Consider the following 16,586-nt stretch of genomic DNA (forward strand, 5'->3'; position numbering starts at 1 on the left):
GTTCTATTGCTGTGAAGAGACACCCTGACTAAGGCAACTCTTATAAGGGAAAACATTTAATTGGGGACTTGCTTACAGTTTCAGAGGGTCAGTCCATTATCATCATGGCAGGGAACATGGGGGCAGGCAGACATGGTGCTGGAGCTGGAGCTGAGAGTCACATCCTGATCCACAGACCAAGAAAAAGAGAACTGGGCCTAACATGGGCTTTTGAAACCTCAAAGCCTACCCCCAGGAGCACATACTTCCTCCAGCAAGGCCACACCTCCCAGTCCTATCAAAGAGTTCCACTCCTGGGTGCTGAGGATTCATCTATGTGAACCTAAGAGGGCCATTCTCCTTCAAACCTCCACAGACAAGGCTGGAAGGTGACTCAGCAGTTTAGAGCTCCGGTTGCTCTTCCAGAGGACCTGTGTTCATTTCTCAGCATCCAGAGGTTCTTGTAACTCTTCTCACATGAGCACCCTAGCAAGGATGGGGACACACACACACCATATACACACATAGTACACACTAATAATAAATGAGAAACAAACTTTAAAATTTCTTTTTTTTTTAATATTTATTTATTTATTATATTATATTATGTGTATAGCATTCTTTCCACGTGTGCCTACAAGCCAGAAGGGGGCGCCAGGTCTCATTACAGATGGTTGTGAGCCACCATGTGGTTGCTGGGAATTGAACTCAGGACCTCTGGAAGAACAGTCAGTGCTCTTAACCTCTGAGCCATCTCTCCAGCCCCAAACTTTAAAATTTCAAAGTCCAGTGTCGTATATATCTGTTTTGTTCTTGGAGACAGGTTTTCTCTGTAATAGCCCTAGCTGTCCTGGAACTCACCCTGTACATCAAGCAATTTCACCTGCCTCTGCCTCCCAAGTGCTGGGATTTATTTATTTTTTTAAATATTTTTATGGTTTATTTAACTTTTTTTTATGTGCACTAGTGTGAAGGTGTCAGATCCCCTGGAACTGGATCTTCAGACAGTTGTGAACTGCCATGTGGGTGCTGGAAATTGAACCCAGGTCTTCTGGAAGAGCAGTCAGTACTCTTAACTACTGAGCCATCTCTCCAGCCCCAAGTGCTGGGATTAAAGGCGTGTGCTGGCATTGCCTAGCTCAGGTGCTCAGGTGTGGTACTTGTAATCCCAATACTTATAGAGACAGGAGGATCTGTAGCTCAAGATGAATTCAAGGCTAACTTGGGCTAGTGAGACCCTGTCTCAAAATAAAATCTAAGACAGTAAGGAGGGTACGGCTCTCTTCTTTCCTTCTCCCCACAGATTCATATGACAAGCTGGGATCACCTCTGGACCTTCGGCTAAGATCAAGTGTAGAACCTGCGGGACCCTCTCATTTTCTGCTCTTTGATTAGAGAGATGAGTACATCACTGAGTGGTTAGTCCTGCTGGGGTTCGATTTAAAATGGCAAAATCCTTAGCCAATGTATTGGCACACACCTTTACTCCCAGCACTTGGGAGGCAGGTGGATCTCTGTGAGTTGTGGGTCAGTCTGGTCTACGAAGCAAGTTCCAGGACAGACAGCTATACAGAGAAACCCTGTCTCAAAAAACAATAAATAAATAAATGAGGCAAAATCCTGGGCTTGGATATAAATTAGGGTTCATATGAAAAATGAAGTCAAGAACTAGGAACATGGCAAGGCTTAGGAAAATAAAGTCTGTCTGAGTAGCCCACAGAAAATGTCAGAACAGGGAACTAACCAAATTTAAACAACTTCAATCAGTGGGAAGGAGGAGGCAAAATAATTATATTCCAATTCACACCCAAATAATTTAAGACAGATTTTGAATGTCTGGTTTATTTAAGCAGGCTGTCTGAGGTCCCACCACAAAGAAGGCTAGGAGGTGAGAGGCTAAGCCAGGCAGGGAGCTCCCCAGGCATCAGAAGAGGAATGGACTCAGCTGAACACCCAGAGCAGCATTAAGGACAGGCTGCACACTAGTAGCCAGGCCCTGTGAAGCTCAGCTCCACCCATAGCCTCAGCATAGAACCTCGCCACCTCCTCGTTAGGGTTGCCTTGGGCTGGGTCGAACCACATCTGGATGCAGCGGCCGCTCCCTCGGCTGTAGTTGCTGAGTTTGTAGGAGTGGCTCCAGATTTCCTCACACAGAGTAGCAGGTGTAGGGAAATAGAAGGTGAAGGGTTGGCAAGACGCCCCCACAGGGCACTGGTTGTACCCTAGAGAAATCATGGAAGACTTTTAGCCACCGTGCCTAGAATTATCTCTGGTTGTGCCAGCGTCAGAACCCCAGATCTTCACACAGGAGTTGCCCAGCCCCATCCCTACCGTCCACGCCCACGCCCACGTACTCCTTACCCGAGGTGCAGCCCCCACCTCCCGCCCACTTACTCCTTACTCGTGGTCCGGCCTCCACCCTCCCACCCCTCCCGCCCACATACTCCTTAACCACGGTCCAGCCCCCACCTCTCCTGCCCAAGTACTCCTTACCGGAGGCACAGCCCCCACCTCCTGCCCACGCCCATGTACTCCTTGCCAGAGGTCCAGCCCCTCCCCTCCTGTCCACTACTCCTTACAGGAGGTGCAGCCCCTCACCCCTCCCGCCCACTACTCCTTACCCGAGGTCCAGCCCCCACTCCACCCACCCACATACTCCTTACCCGAGGTGCAGCCCCCACCCTCCCGCCCACGTACTCCTTGCCAGAGGTCCAGCCCCTCCCCTCCCGCCCACTACTCCTTACCGGAAGTCCAGTTCCACCCCTTGTGCCAGTTGCTCTTGCAGGTGAGAGAGGCACGGCAGTCCTCCCACCATTGCTGACAGTCGTCTCTGCACAGGGGGACATCAAGGATTCGTTCTTTGCGCCAGCTCTGGTCCACCTGCAAGACGATGAAGAAGGTTTTGAGCTCAGGAGCCTCAGAACTGCAGCCTGAGTAGACCTGGTGTGGGAGGCAGACCCTGTAGAGATATTTAGAGAGCGCAGCTGCCCTGTTGGCTTTGGGGGACACTCATACCTGCTGGGTCCACGGTCCCAAGTTAGGAGAACACTCATAGAGGCAGGTGTCTTGGATAAAGTGTCGTTTGCATTTCGATGGCATCTTTCCACAGTGGTCCCAGTTGAATCGGTACAGGTAGGAAATGTCCTTGTGAGCTTCCCGGCTTGTGTTTGCGGTGCAGCAGGAATTCTTCTTCCAGGGACTGCACTGTATGGCGGGAGATACAGGGCTAAGTCCATGACCAGCACAGACAGAATATTCCACATGCAGCCTTGCACGTTTGTTTGTTTGTTTGTTTTTGGTTTTTCGAGACAGGGTTTCTCTTGTGTAACAGCCCTGGCTGTCCTGGAACTCACTGTGTAGACCAGGCTGGAGTCGAACTCACAACTCACAGAGATCTGCCTGCCCCTGCCTTCCAAATGTTGGGATTAAAGACAGTACCACCACCCAGCCCAGCCCTTGGTAACTCCTTGGTTGCCTAGTCAATCATTCAGGGAAACTTGCTGTTGAGCCCTGACTGACCGAAGAAGCCCAAGAGGTACAATCCTTACAAAAGTCATTAACTCCCAAGACCTGGAGAACACTTTCTGCCCTTGTAGAACACTAGGGTTTAGTTTCCCTGTGGGTACATGGTTGTTTATTTTAAGGGATCTGATGCCCTCTTCTGGCCTTCCTGGGCACCAAACACAAAGATGATGCATATACATGCATACGTGCAAGCAAACATAAAATAAAAATAAAAATTTTAAAAATTCACCAATTCACACTGGGTGTGGTAGGGCACACCCTTAGTCCAACTTTCAGGAGCCAGAGGCAGTTAGATCAGAAAGAGGCAGGTTCAAGGCCTGCCTGTTCTACAGTGTCAATTCCAGGACAGCAGAGCTATAACAGAGAAACCCTGTCTCAAAAAATAAAAAAATCATTAGTTAACATTTATTGTTTCTTTCAGTTTTCTTTTCCTGTGCACACCCGCTTCTGTGTGCATGTGCAGAGGTCAGAAGACAACCTCAGGCAGTCTGTCTGCCTCCTTGGAGGCCTGGAAACCTCAGGCAGTCTGTCTGCCTCCTTGGAGGCCTGGAAATCACAGGTTAAGCTCCATTAACTGCTGTTAAGCACGAGGACTCACTTGTCTGTATCTTCTCGTGCGGGAGCTATAACCACATTGCTTCTGCCTCCTGCTTGGCATTTTTACTTAATTCTAGGGATTAAGCTCAGGTCCTCCTGTTTGAGAGCCAAGTACCCTCTCCCTAGGCCTGTTCTTCTGAGACAAAGCCTCAGAGTCCAAGAACGACTTTGAACGCTTTTATTTCTCACGGCTACCTCTCAAGTGTTGATTACAGCTGCTACACCCAGCTTTCTCTACATCCAGCCTTTATTTTTTTTTTTTTTTTTATTTTTAATGTTAAAAGTCCTACAGGTTTATTGACTAAGGCTAGACAGCAATTCCAGCCTTTATTTTTTAAGCCAGGTTCTCGCCATGTAACCCTGGTGAGTTGAATTCACCATAAACACCAGGCTAACCTAGCACTCCCAGACGGGTCTAACACTCCCAGACTGACCAGGCTAACCCAGCACTCACAGTCGGGTCTAACACTCTAACACTCCCAGACTGACCAGGCTAACCCAGCACTCACAGTCGGGTCTAACACTCCCAGACTGACCAGGCTAACCCAGCACCCACAGACGGGTCTAACACTCTAACACTCCCAGACTGACCGGGCTAACCCAGCACTCACAGTCGGGTCTAACACTCTAACACTCCCAGACTGACCGGGCTAACCCAGCACCCACAGACGGGTCTAACACTCTAACACTCCCAGACTGACCAGGCTAACACTCCCAGACTGACCGGGCTAACCCAGCACTCACAGTCGGGTCTAACACTCTAACACTCCCAGACTGACCGGGCTAACCCAGTACTCACAGAGGGGTCTAACATTCCAAGGCTGGCAGGCATCACACCCAGGTTTTAGTTCACTTGACTTCGCTATAAGCCCCTATCCAAGCTAAGCCAGGAGGAGATAAGGGATAAAATGATAAAAAAAAAAAAACAACAACATGCCAACTGCTTCAGGAAAATAAATAAAGGCAATATAAAGGCATTTGGACTTGCTGTGCAACCAGATGGTCAGGTTAGACCTCGCTGAAGGAAATGACAGAAGCCTGGAGGATTTACCTGACGTAAACTGATCGGCAAGGGAAGAAGACACTTGGCCTTGAAAACTTAGTACCCAAAGGTTTTTGTTTTTTATTTTGCTTTTTATTTTTAAAGATTTGTTTGTTTGCTTTTCAAGACAGGGCTTCTCTAGTCTAAGGTCTACACTATTTTTATTTGCATCACTACACAGGAAACGACTTCACTCACTCCAGCTATGTTCCCCGTTCAGGACCAACACTCATTATTCAGATCTTTTGCTTTTGTTTAACATAAATTTTGCCAATCTTTTTGTTTTGTTTTGTTTGGGTATGTTTTTTGAGTCAGGGTTTCTCTGTGTAACAAGGCTAGCTGGATCTCACTGTGGAGACCCGGCTGGCCTCGAAGTCACAGAGATCCGCTTGCCTCCTGAGTGCTGAAATTAAAGGCGTGTGCCACCACTGCCTGGCAAATTTTGCCACTCTGAAAAATAAAACAAACAAACAAAACAAATAAACAACAACAAAAAACCCCACAGATTTTTTTTTCTTCCTGGTGTAACAGCCATGGCTGTCCTGGAACTCACAGAGATCTATCTGCCTCTGCCTCCCAAGTGCTAGGATTTAAGGTGAGCACCACCATCGCCCAATGCAAAGTTTTAAAAAACACATTCAAAACAATTTTGTTGTTGTTTTGTTCATTTCGTTTATTTTTGAGAAAGGCCTCTCTCTATGAAGCCCTGGAGCTTGCTATGTAGATCATGCTGATTTGAACTCTCAGAGCTCTGCCCTCCTCTACCCCTCACAGTACTAGAATTAAAGGCCTAGTTTTTTTTGTTTTTTTTTTTTAAATATTTATTTAATTATTATGTATACAATATTCTGTCTGTGTGTATGTCTGCAGGCCAGAAGAGGGCACCAGACCTCATTCCAGATGGTTGTGAGCCACCATGTGGTTGCTGGGAATTGAACTCAGGACCTTTGGAAGAGCAGGCAATGCTCTTAACCACTGAGCCATCTCTCCAGCCCCCTAAAGGCCTAGTTTTAAAAAAAAAATTAAAAGTTAGAGATGACTCAGCAGTCAAGAGTCTTCGGCCCAACACCACATCCTAAGAAAACCCGTCTGCGACCCCAGCTGCAGAGACTCTCAGGCCTTGCTCTGGTCTCCAGGAGCACTCACGACCTGTGGTGTTCGTTCCCAAGGACACCTAGGTGTGAATAAAAACAAGACTTCCTTATTCTGAAAGAGGGTCTCACTGTATAGAACTTGCCATGTAGACCAAACTGACCTCAAACTCAGAGATCCATCTGCTTCTGCCTTCCAAGTGACAAAAATAAATTAAGAAAAAGAAAAAAGTAAAAGGTTGAATAAGTTAGTAAGTTACTGCTCAAGGTAGCCACTGCGCAGTCTAAACTAGCAACAGTGATTCAAAATAGCTGCACCAGGTGTAGAGGGGACCACCTTTAATTCCAGCACTCAGGAATCCAGCCTGGTCTACATGTTGAGTACCAGGCCAGTGGAGGCTACATGTGAGATTCTGTCTCACAGACAAAACACAACACAACACACAAGATACCAGCACCAGCATGGATAAGGGAAGGCCAGAGGAGCCTTCTCATCCCTTGCTGAGGAGCTACTGACAGTGGTGGCTCCCAGGGAACATTCGGTTTTAAGAGTGTGGTTCATGGTAGGTTGACCATGAGCCAGTGAATGACCTCACGCTCTATGTATATGGGCAGCAACATTATTATAAAGAAAAGGAGGTGGCTGGAGAGATGGCTCAGCCCTTAAGAGCATTGACTGCTCTTCCAGAGGTTGTGAGTTCAATTCCCAGCAACCACATGGCTCACAACCATCTGTAGTAAGATCTGGTGCCCTCTTCTGGCCTGTGGGCATACATGCAGACAGAATACTGTAAACTTAATAAATGAATAAATCTTAAAAAAAGAAAGAAAGAAAGAAAGAAAAGAAAAGGAGCCAGGCAATGGTGGTGTCTACAGAGTGAGTTCCAGGACAGCCAGGGCTAAACAGAGAAAGCCTGTCTCAAAAACCAAAAACCCAACAACAACAACAACAACAACAACAAAATAGATGGAGAACAAAAGGGAGGGTGTCAGATAGGATCAAAATGCACGTATGAAATTCTCAAAGAATAAATTTTAAAATGTTATTAAAAAACAGAAAGCATGAAATAGGGCTCAGCAGTTAAGAGCATTGCTGTTCTTGCAGAGGACCTGGGTTGGCTCCCAGCACCCACATGGAAGCTGATACAACCATCTGTAACTCCAGTTATGGAGAATCCAATGCTACCTTCTGGCCTTTGCAGGAACTGCACTTGGTGCACAGACATACACACAAAATACCCATAAAAAGAATAGAACTGTGGCGGCTCTCATCACAGAGTCAAGATGTCCATTTATGTTGAAGGAAGCAGTGCACATTGCTTTCCTTTTGCTTTTTACAATGTCTCTCTGGTGTGGTAGCTCTCACCTTCACTCCCAGGACTCAGGAGGTAGGCAGAACTGAGTTTCAGGTCAGCCATAATTACATGGTAAAACCCTGTCATTGCCACACCCCACCCTGCCCAAAATTGTTTTTCTTTCTCTGTCTTTTTCCCTTTCTTTCTTGATGGGGTTTCATGTATTCCAGGTTGACAATGAACTCGCTATGTAGCTGAGGATAACCTTCAACTTCTGATTGCCCTGCCTCCACCCCTCCAGATTATAGTTACCAATACAAGCAGTTTTTTGGTTTATTTCTTTCTCTTTTTTAGACGGGGTTTCTCTGTGTAGCCCTGGCTGTCTTGGAACTCAGTCTGTAGACCAGGCTGGCCTAGAACACACAGATCTGCCGACCTAGGCCTCCTGAGTGCTGGGATTAAAGGCATGCTTCACCACCGCTCAGTTTACAGCTGGTTTTATGTAGTGCTAGGGATTCTATTTAGAATGCTATGCAGGTATTTTATCAACTAAGCTACATCCCAGCCCTATGTATTTGTTTATTCATTTATCAATGTTATTTACTTTAGGTGTTTTACATGTGACCTCTGCATGCCTGGTGCCTGCAGATTCAGAAGAGGGCCCTGCACCCCTGGAACTAGAGTTATGGATGGTTGTTAACCACTATGGGGATGATAGGTATTCTGTAAAAGCCAGCTCTCTGGTCCTTAGTTTTGGCTTTTTTTGAGACACGGTCCTGACTGTAAAGTGTCAGGGTCGGACTGTCCTCCTGTCTCAGACACCCCAGGAGCTGACCTTCTGTTGTTTTACTTTACAGCTGCATTGTACTTACTGTACTAAATGCTTAGGTGGTTTTGGATAATAAATGGGTTATGGCAAACATCTGTTACAGCACAGCCCAGCATGGGCGAGGGCTAGTCCAGATGTTTTCTAGATGCCCGACTCCAGTTGCTTATCAACCAGTCTCATCGCTATGACCGAAAAGAGCAACTGTTAGCAGCACACAGCCTCTTCCCTGAGAGCCCAGAGGAATCTTCCTCAACCTACACTTAAAACTACCACAATGGTCTGCCTGTTCATTTCCCAAACTTCTCCCTGAGCTGACTTCCTTGTTTATGCAAGCTCCCAAGATGAGCGACTAGCATTACAGTGCCGATTGACAGCCAATATGTACAGTTAAAGTCACCCACGTTCCAGAGAGCAGAGGTCTCCTCCACCATAGACCGGGGCTAAACACCTCCCTCTCCTGACCAGCCCCATGTCACGCCAGGCCTCACCCCTGGTCCTACCTGGTTGTGTAAATTGTCCTCGGGGCCTGGTTTCTCTTTGTGGTGTTTGGCATCCATGCAAACATTGAGCAGCTCAGTTCTGGCCCGGGCACACTCGGGCACCCAGATCAGCAGGAGCAGCAACTGTGTTGTCATCAGGTGAGCCATGGCAGACCCTGCGGGGAGAGCTATGGTCAGAGCACCTCCACGAGTGTGCTCAGCTCCAGTGGGCGGTACCTGCTCTCATGGACAGTGTGTCACCTCCTCTTCTCAGTCTTCCCAGACGCCCTGGAGACAGTCACTCGCCTGGGCCTTTTCGATTTCAGTGAGACTCAAACAAGGCAATGCAAAAACAAGAGATGGCTATTTGCAAAAACCATTAGAGTCTGCCCACTCCCATACTTGAAGTCCTTGGAGGCAAATGTTTCGGAGCTGAAATTTTCTAAGATTTGATAAAAAGTGATGCTGGCTGCAGGGAGGTGGTGTTGTACACCTTTAAACCCAGTGCTTGGGAGACGGGGGCTAGCCTGGTCTACAGAGCTAGCTCCAGGACAGCCAGGGCTACACAGAGAAACTCTGTTTTGAAAATCCACAAAAACCAAAATAAAACAAAACCTAGATGGTGAGACAGGAGGTAGCCAGAAGAAGGTAAATCCTGAAGGAGGATAGAAAGCTAATTTTTTCCCTATCTTCAGCTTCATTATACTCTCCCTCACTCCCAGATATCTGTGAACTCAACTGTACACTGAAGGAGCGAGAACCACTTTTGCATTATCAAAGAATCGAGAATGTGTTATTCCACTGAAGCAGTGACTGAGAGTGCTGGCCTTTCTTTAATTCCACTGCCCACATGCAGAGTATCTAGATACAACAAAGTCACCAAAAGCATTTGTCACATTGACCCACTCTAAAAAATAATTTTTAATTTTTTTTTTTATTTTGCCGGGCAGTGGTGACACATGCCTTTAATCCCAGCACTCTGTGAGTCCAGCCTGGTCTACAAGAGCTAGTTCCAGGACAGGCTCCAAAGCTACTAAGAAACCCCGTCTTTAAAAAAAAACAATAAATAGAAATAATTTATTTTTATGTGTATGAGTGCTTTGGCTGCATGTATGTTCATCACAGCATGCATGCAGAGGTGCAGAGGGCAGAAAAGGACATAAGATCCCCTGGGATGGGGTTAGAGATGGTTATGAGCCACCATGTGAATCTCACGTGGGTCCTCTGGAAAGAGCAGCCAGTGCTATTGTGAGGCCCTGACTTTGCAAACTCCATTTTAAAGAAGGGCTTCATCTTAAGCTACATAATGAGTGGGGGCCAATCTCAGCTCCAGAAATTGCTGTGATAGCAGAATTTAAATGGATACCTTAGAAATAGCCAATTAGGAGCTAGGAAACAGGGCCATAAAGTTTAATGAGGTCTAGATAGATGTTCCTAGGAGGCACACTGTCCTTGCAGATACCTTGTCTGTTAAGAACGGCTCTTTGGTAGTGTTTCACACCCAAAACTGACCCATGGCTACCTTCCCTATGCCCTCCTTACCCAATCCTAAACACAGGACATGAACTCCCCTGCCTGGCTCAGAGCTGCTCTTCCCTCACGGGCATTGGTGTGGTGGTGTGGCCCATACTCGCTCAAGTCTGTATATTAAAAACCCTCTTGTGCTTTGCATTGGAATCCAGTTCCAAGGAGTTTCTTTGTGGGGGGGAGTAATTAACTCAGTCATAACACTATCTTAATGTATGAACTGTCTCTCCTTCCCTCAATTTTAAACTTAAATTATCGTGTTTAAGGGATCTATAAAACAAACTACCTCTACCCTGTAAGCCCCACTTGCCCAAGGACAGATAACTTTTGGAGTTGAGGAGTAGCTGTGTAGTTTAAGTAGGACAAGTCTGGCTGCCCAGTCACCACACAGGGAGCGATGCACTTAGACTGGAAGTACTTCAGGACATGTGCTGGCCCCTAACTGGACAAAGGCAGAAGTACATAGCCTTGGGGGTTCTTGCCTTTTTAAGACCCTATCTAAGCCGGGCGGTGGTGGCACATGCCTTTAATCCCAGCACTAGGGAGGCAGAGGCAGGAGGATCTCTGTGAGTTCGAGACCAGCCTGGTCTACAAGAGCTAGTTCCAGGACAGGCTCCAAAACCACAGAGAAACCCTGTCTCGAAAAAACAAAAAATAAATAAATAAATAAAAAATAAATAAAGACCCTATCTAATGTGATTCAGGGCCATACTCTGGGTATGAATCTGGACAGTGTCCATCGGGCTATCATAATTTAATAAAGTTTGCTCCAAATTTGGTTCAAAAATTGTGGCAGTGGTCTTACTCTCTCCTGGTGGGGTTAACAGATCCTGTTTTAAATACATTAATTATCTCTCTTCTTACATTAATTATATCGATCATAGCCTTCTTTTTTTCTTGGTTTTTCTAGACAGGGTTTCTCTGTAGCTTTGGAGCCTGTCCCGGAACTTGCTCTGTAGACCAGGCTGGTCTTGAACTCACAGAGATCCTCCTGCCTCTGCCTCCCTAGTGCTGTGATTAAAGGCGTGCGCCACGACCGCCCAGCCAATCATAGTCTTATTAAGTATATAAATTGCATTGCTATACATAAACACATGGTTTTAGAATTAATAAAAGTGATTTGATGTTCATGTTACATCCACCAATCTGTGTTATAAGAAGAAATAAATGAAATAAATAAAAGCCAAGGTTTCTCTGTGTAATAGCCCTGGCTGTCCTGGATATAGCTCTTGTAGACCAGGAAGGCCTCGAACTCACAAAGATCTGCCTGAATGCTGGGATTGAAGGTGTGTGCTACCACTTGGCTTACCCCCACCCCCTTTTTTTTAGGTCAATTTTTTTTCTTCTCTAATTTATTTTTTTTAAGATTTATTTATTTATTTATTATGTATACAATGTTCTGTCTGTATGTATGCCTGCAGGCCAGAAGAGGGCACCAGATCTCATTCCAGATGGTTGTGAGCCACCATGTGGTTGTTGGGAATTCAACTCAGGTCCTCTGGAAGGGCAGCAGATGCTCTTAACCTTTGAGCCATCTCTCCAGTCCTCTTTAAAAAAATTTTTTTTTTCCGAGACAGGGTTTCTCTGTGGTTTTTGGAGCCTGTCCTGGAACTAGCTCTTGTAGACCAGGCTGGTCTCCAACTCACAGAGATCCACCTGCCTCTGCCTCCCAAGTGCTGGGATTAAAGGCGTGCGCCACCACCGCCCAGCTTTAAATTTTTTTTTTTTTACAATTATTTATCTAGTTTGTTTTGGGTACGCACACGTTCTTACTTCGTCAAGTGTGTGAAGGTGTGGCTGTGGCAAGCAGTCCCACTGTGCGCAATGCAAAGGTCCTTTAGGAGACAAGCTCTGCCTCCCTTTGGCTAGGCCTCTCCTCTTCTGACCCCATCCCCAGTCTCTCCCTCCCTTCATCAAACTCCTCTCTCAAGCTCAGTCTGCATGGTGTCTTTTGTCACCCAGGGTCAGTCCACAATGCCTTCCTTCTACCGTAAGGAACCCAGGGATTGAGCTCAGGTTGTCAGGCTTGGGAGCCGGAGCCTTTCAGATAAAGCAAGCACTCTAGCCCCAGTAAAGTAACTCAGAGAATTCTGTTTTGTTTTGGGTTTTAGTCACGGTCTCACTATGTATCCCTGGTTGGTCTGGAACTTGCTAAGTAGACCAGGCTGGCCTTGAACTCACAAGATGTGTGCCTTAAACCAACAAGACTGGCAAGTAGGATTTTGATGCCAAATGACTTTGTATAAAAGCTTTAAAATAAAGTAATTTAGTTTGGTGGTACAGACTGATCCCAGCACTAGGGAGGAAGATCTCTGTGAGCTCCTGAACAGCCAAGGATAACACAGTGAGACCCTCTCTCAAAAAACAAAACAGGGGGAAGAGGACAGAGGGGAACCCACCGTGGTTTGGACTGACCCACCACCAAAAACTGAGGTCAGAAGAATAAATTAATCAATTAAGATAAAAACCTTAATAAGCTGCAGATAAACTGAAGATTTGTGGAATTTTGTTTGTTGTTTGTTTAGGGGCCCAGACTAGCCTTGAAATCCCAAACTCAAACCAAACAGTGGTAGTTCTTGCCCTTAATGCAGCGCTCAGGAGGCAGAGGCAGGCCTGTAGAACAGCCTGGTCTATATAAAGTGAGTTCAGGACAGAAAGGACCACAGAAAAGAAATCCCAAGGAATAACCTCCTACAGAGGTGGAACTATAAGCAAGTGCAGCCCCGCCTAGGATTTTTCTCACCTTTCTTCTTTTCAGGATTATCTCAACAGGCCCTTCCCAGAGACTCCGTGATCTGGGGGAGTTCCCAGTCAGCTGGACAGCCTAGATCCTGGAGGCTGGCCCCTCCCACAGAGCTGGGGCCATGGCTTCCACCTTACTATTATCTTCTGACTTTAGGCACTGGATTTTCGGAAGGGACTGTCTGTACTTGTCCACGCCCCCCTCAAAATGCTGCACATTGCTAAAATGTTCCAAATTTATTTCCCACAAACCCTCTCCACCTCCCTCCAAGTCTGTCTCATTCAAGAGTTGATAAAGTAAATGTATTTCCTGTCAAGTACAAAAGAAATTCAGGCCAAAAGGCTGTCCGCGGTGCCTATTAACATACCAAAACCCGCTGACTCCCAGGCTGGGCAGGAGCAGCCGGAGCGCTACCAGCGGGTGGTAGCTCTGCTTACCCAGCCCCCACCCTAACCTCTCTAGCTCTTGAGCATCCCTCCCCCTTCTCATTCCCTTATGGTCATTCCTGGTGTTTCAGCTGTTTTCTCTTCTCTTTCTCTCTCGATCCCCTTCCCTCTAGTCCCTGCCTTGCTCTCCTGCTCTCTCCTCTCGCCCAGTCCAGTCAGCCATACTCAATTTACGGCTTCCTTTCTCTGGAGTCCTCTGGCTGTACTCTGCCTCATAGCTGCAATTAACCTTCCCCTCAGCCGGCAGTGGGGGCTCAGCCTTTAATTCTAGCATTCGGGAAGCAGAGGCAGGCGGATCTCAAGTGATTTCGAAGCCAGCCTGGTCTACAGTGAGTTCCAGGACAGCCAGGACTGTTACACAGAGAAATCATGTCTCCAACCTTCCCCTCACCAGCGCCTTGGAGCGGTCATGTCCTCAGCTTATGGCTTTTCCATCTCCAGCTGTATCTTGTCTCCATATTATCCTATTTCCCTTAGAGCATGGTGCCCACCGGGTGTGCTGGGCACAACCATTAATCTCGGTAGAGGCAAGTAAATCTCAGCGTGTTTACAGAACTAGATCCAGGACAGCCAGGGTATACAGAGAAATACTCCTTGTCTCAGGAAAAACAGAAATGACCTTGGTGTCCTCGGACTGGAAACAGCTCAGTTGGTAGTAGATCCTCAGAATTTAGGGGCAAGAGGATCAAAAATTCAAAGTCATTTTGAATTACATACCAAATTTGAGGCCAGCCTGGGATGGTGAGATCCCAACAAAAAAATCAAACAAACAAAAAGTCCCCAAAACTTGGGTGTCCTGACAGGAGTCTCGTCAGACGGCTTAGCAAGGCTGGGGTAAGCCTGCACTTGGAGGCCCCTCCAGCATTTTTCTCTTTCTTCTTCACAAAACGTTACTCTGCACCAGATCGCTGCCTCCTAAGCTACTGTTAAACTAACTTTGTGTTTTGAATTTTTTTTCTTTCTGGTTTTTCATGACACGGTTTCTCTCTATAACAACCCTGGCTATCTGGACCTCACTCTAGGCCAAGCTGCCCTCAAACAGGGACCCACCTGCCTCTGCTGGCTTTAAAGGTGCGGCCACTGAAACGTGACTAGCTCTTAGTAAATCTCCAGGCTGATCTTGAGCTCGTTCTACCGCCCAGCCCTAGAACTTTTAATCTCCTTGCCTCAGCCCAGTTTATCCCAATGGTTTATCGCAATCATTCTCTCTCTGAAGTCACTCTCTCCAGGACCCAGCTATGCCTCTGTTGATCTACTTACTCTGGTCTCCAAGCCCAGGCCAGGGAAATCAGTCCTGCTGGAGCGCCAGGTGTGTAGTCTTCAGCTCCTGCGGGGTCAAACAGCCCTGCCTGCTTGGAGCACAGACTAAAGCTCGGAGAGCTGGGCCCAGCCCAGACCTCTCTCCACCTCCTGCTTGACCATGCGGAAAGCAGACGCAAAGGACCACAAGAGGAAAAAAATCACAATGGCCAATTTCATATATGTGCGACCAACTGGAACCTGGCTGAGGGGCAAGCGTAAATCCAACAGCAAGGATTACCCACCCAAGTCTGACCCTTCCCCAAACCCCTCCCCCTGCTAAAAGCTCCGAATTGCTAAAATGTCCCAAATTCCTGCTGAGTCCCCCCAGCCCCACCTCCTTGAATCTTTTCCAGCCAATGGTCCCTTTTTTCTTTCCCCCGCTGGGCCTTGCTTTCCGCAAGCTCATCTTTTTCAAGTCACACTTCTGATTAGTCCACCTGTGACCTCGCCCCTGCCGTAACCGCCCCCTGCAACACTTAGGGGCCCCGGACTGGGAGCTAAGAACTCAGCACTTGGCTGAAGGGCAGGAGCCTTAAGTTCCAGTTAAAAGACAAACACTGGTCATGCTCTGATCTGGGCCTCAGTGTCCACCTCTGGATTCTCTGGACTTCAGGCATACAGGACGCCTTTCCAGTTCAGCAAACCTTTTAACATAGGCCGGGGGTACCTTAGGGTATGTGGTCCCTAAAGAGAAGACAATCGGAATACCTGGGAACGGAAGCAGCTCTCAGGACTGGTTCAGGCTTCCGCTCTGCTCTAGGCTTTCCGTGCTTTCGTTCCTGGAGACTGCTGAGGTTTAGTGGCCTAGGAGACGGGGGCTGTGGAGCAGGCAGTGGGAATGAAGCCCAGGAATGGAGGCTGAGGCTGGGCGAAGGCCACTCAGTTGTTAATTATTGCACATGGGCAGCACCAGTCAGGCCTCTGGAGAGATGGCGTGAATAGCCCTGGTTTGGTTCTGAGGGTGTATGGCAAGGGCTTGTCTCGCATGCGTGAGGCCCTGAGTTCAACCCCCAAGCGCTGCAAACAAAAAGCCTGTGAAGTCACTCAGTCCTAAAACCAAAAACTAAACCATTGTGGCTTGAACCCTTAAAGATGGTCACATCCACCCACCATCTGTGTTCTGTTCACAGATGAACTGAATGAGACCCAGAGAACCACATCAGAGCCAAGGGCAGGATCATCACAAGACACAGGCTTCCGACTTCCACGAGCTACTAGTTCCCCGAACCTCACCAAACCAATCATCCTCCACTTCCACTCACAAAACCGTCTCGTGGAGCCTCAGTGGTTTGAAAGCCCAGGCCCCTTCCCTTCTATCCTCACTCACCTCCCACTCCTATTATGGTCTTTGTGGTCCTTTCAGGATCTGAGCTCTTTTAACCCCTCCCCCCTCTGCAGCCCAAACAGAATCCTCCACGTTGGTCCCCCACTCAGGAGCCCAGGGTGGTGCTGCCTTTGGAAAAGGGAGTGAGGAGATCTGAGCAGGAGAAAACAGACTGTTGATCAGGTACCCGTGTGTGTGGCCCCAGAGAAGGCTGGGAGATGCCAGCCTGTAGCTCTCAACAGAACTTTAGGTAAGAAAATAGAGGCCAATACCTTGGTGAATATTGGGAGAAAGAAAAAGGGAAGGAGGAGAAAGAGGACGAGGAGGAAGGAAAGGAGGCAATTTGGCCTCTGGTGAAAAATCAGCTGAAGAGACCAGCTTCCTGGAGGCCTCCTGTCTGGCAGCCT

The 16,586-nt window shown here is 47.4% G+C and overlaps 1 protein-coding gene across 2 annotated transcripts; it reads right to left on the reverse strand.

Moving 5' to 3' along the window:
* Window positions 1-1,406: 1,406 nt before the first annotated feature.
* On the reverse strand, window positions 1,407-15,623 carry LOC142850758 (folate receptor alpha). 2 transcript variants are annotated; one of them, XM_075974667.1, is made up of 5 exons: window positions 15,564-15,623; window positions 8,859-9,013; window positions 2,995-3,183; window positions 2,724-2,859; window positions 1,407-2,201 (listed from the first exon to the last, which is right to left on the reverse strand). In XM_075974667.1, the coding sequence occupies exons 2-5, from the start codon at window positions 9,003-9,005 to the stop codon at window positions 1,921-1,923; spliced, it is 753 nt and encodes a 250-aa protein (XP_075830782.1). In that variant the 5' UTR covers window positions 9,006-9,013; window positions 15,564-15,623; the 3' UTR covers window positions 1,407-1,920. The 2 variants fall into 2 exon arrangements, with proteins under 2 accessions (XP_075830782.1, XP_075830781.1); XM_075974666.1 differs by lacking the exon at window positions 15,564-15,623 and adding an exon at window positions 13,108-13,264.
* Window positions 15,624-16,586: the final 963 nt, after the last annotated feature.

This window comes from Microtus pennsylvanicus, chromosome 5, assembly GCF_037038515.1.
Source record: "Microtus pennsylvanicus isolate mMicPen1 chromosome 5, mMicPen1.hap1, whole genome shotgun sequence".
Classification (NCBI taxonomy): Eukaryota; Metazoa; Chordata; class Mammalia; order Rodentia; family Cricetidae; genus Microtus; species Microtus pennsylvanicus.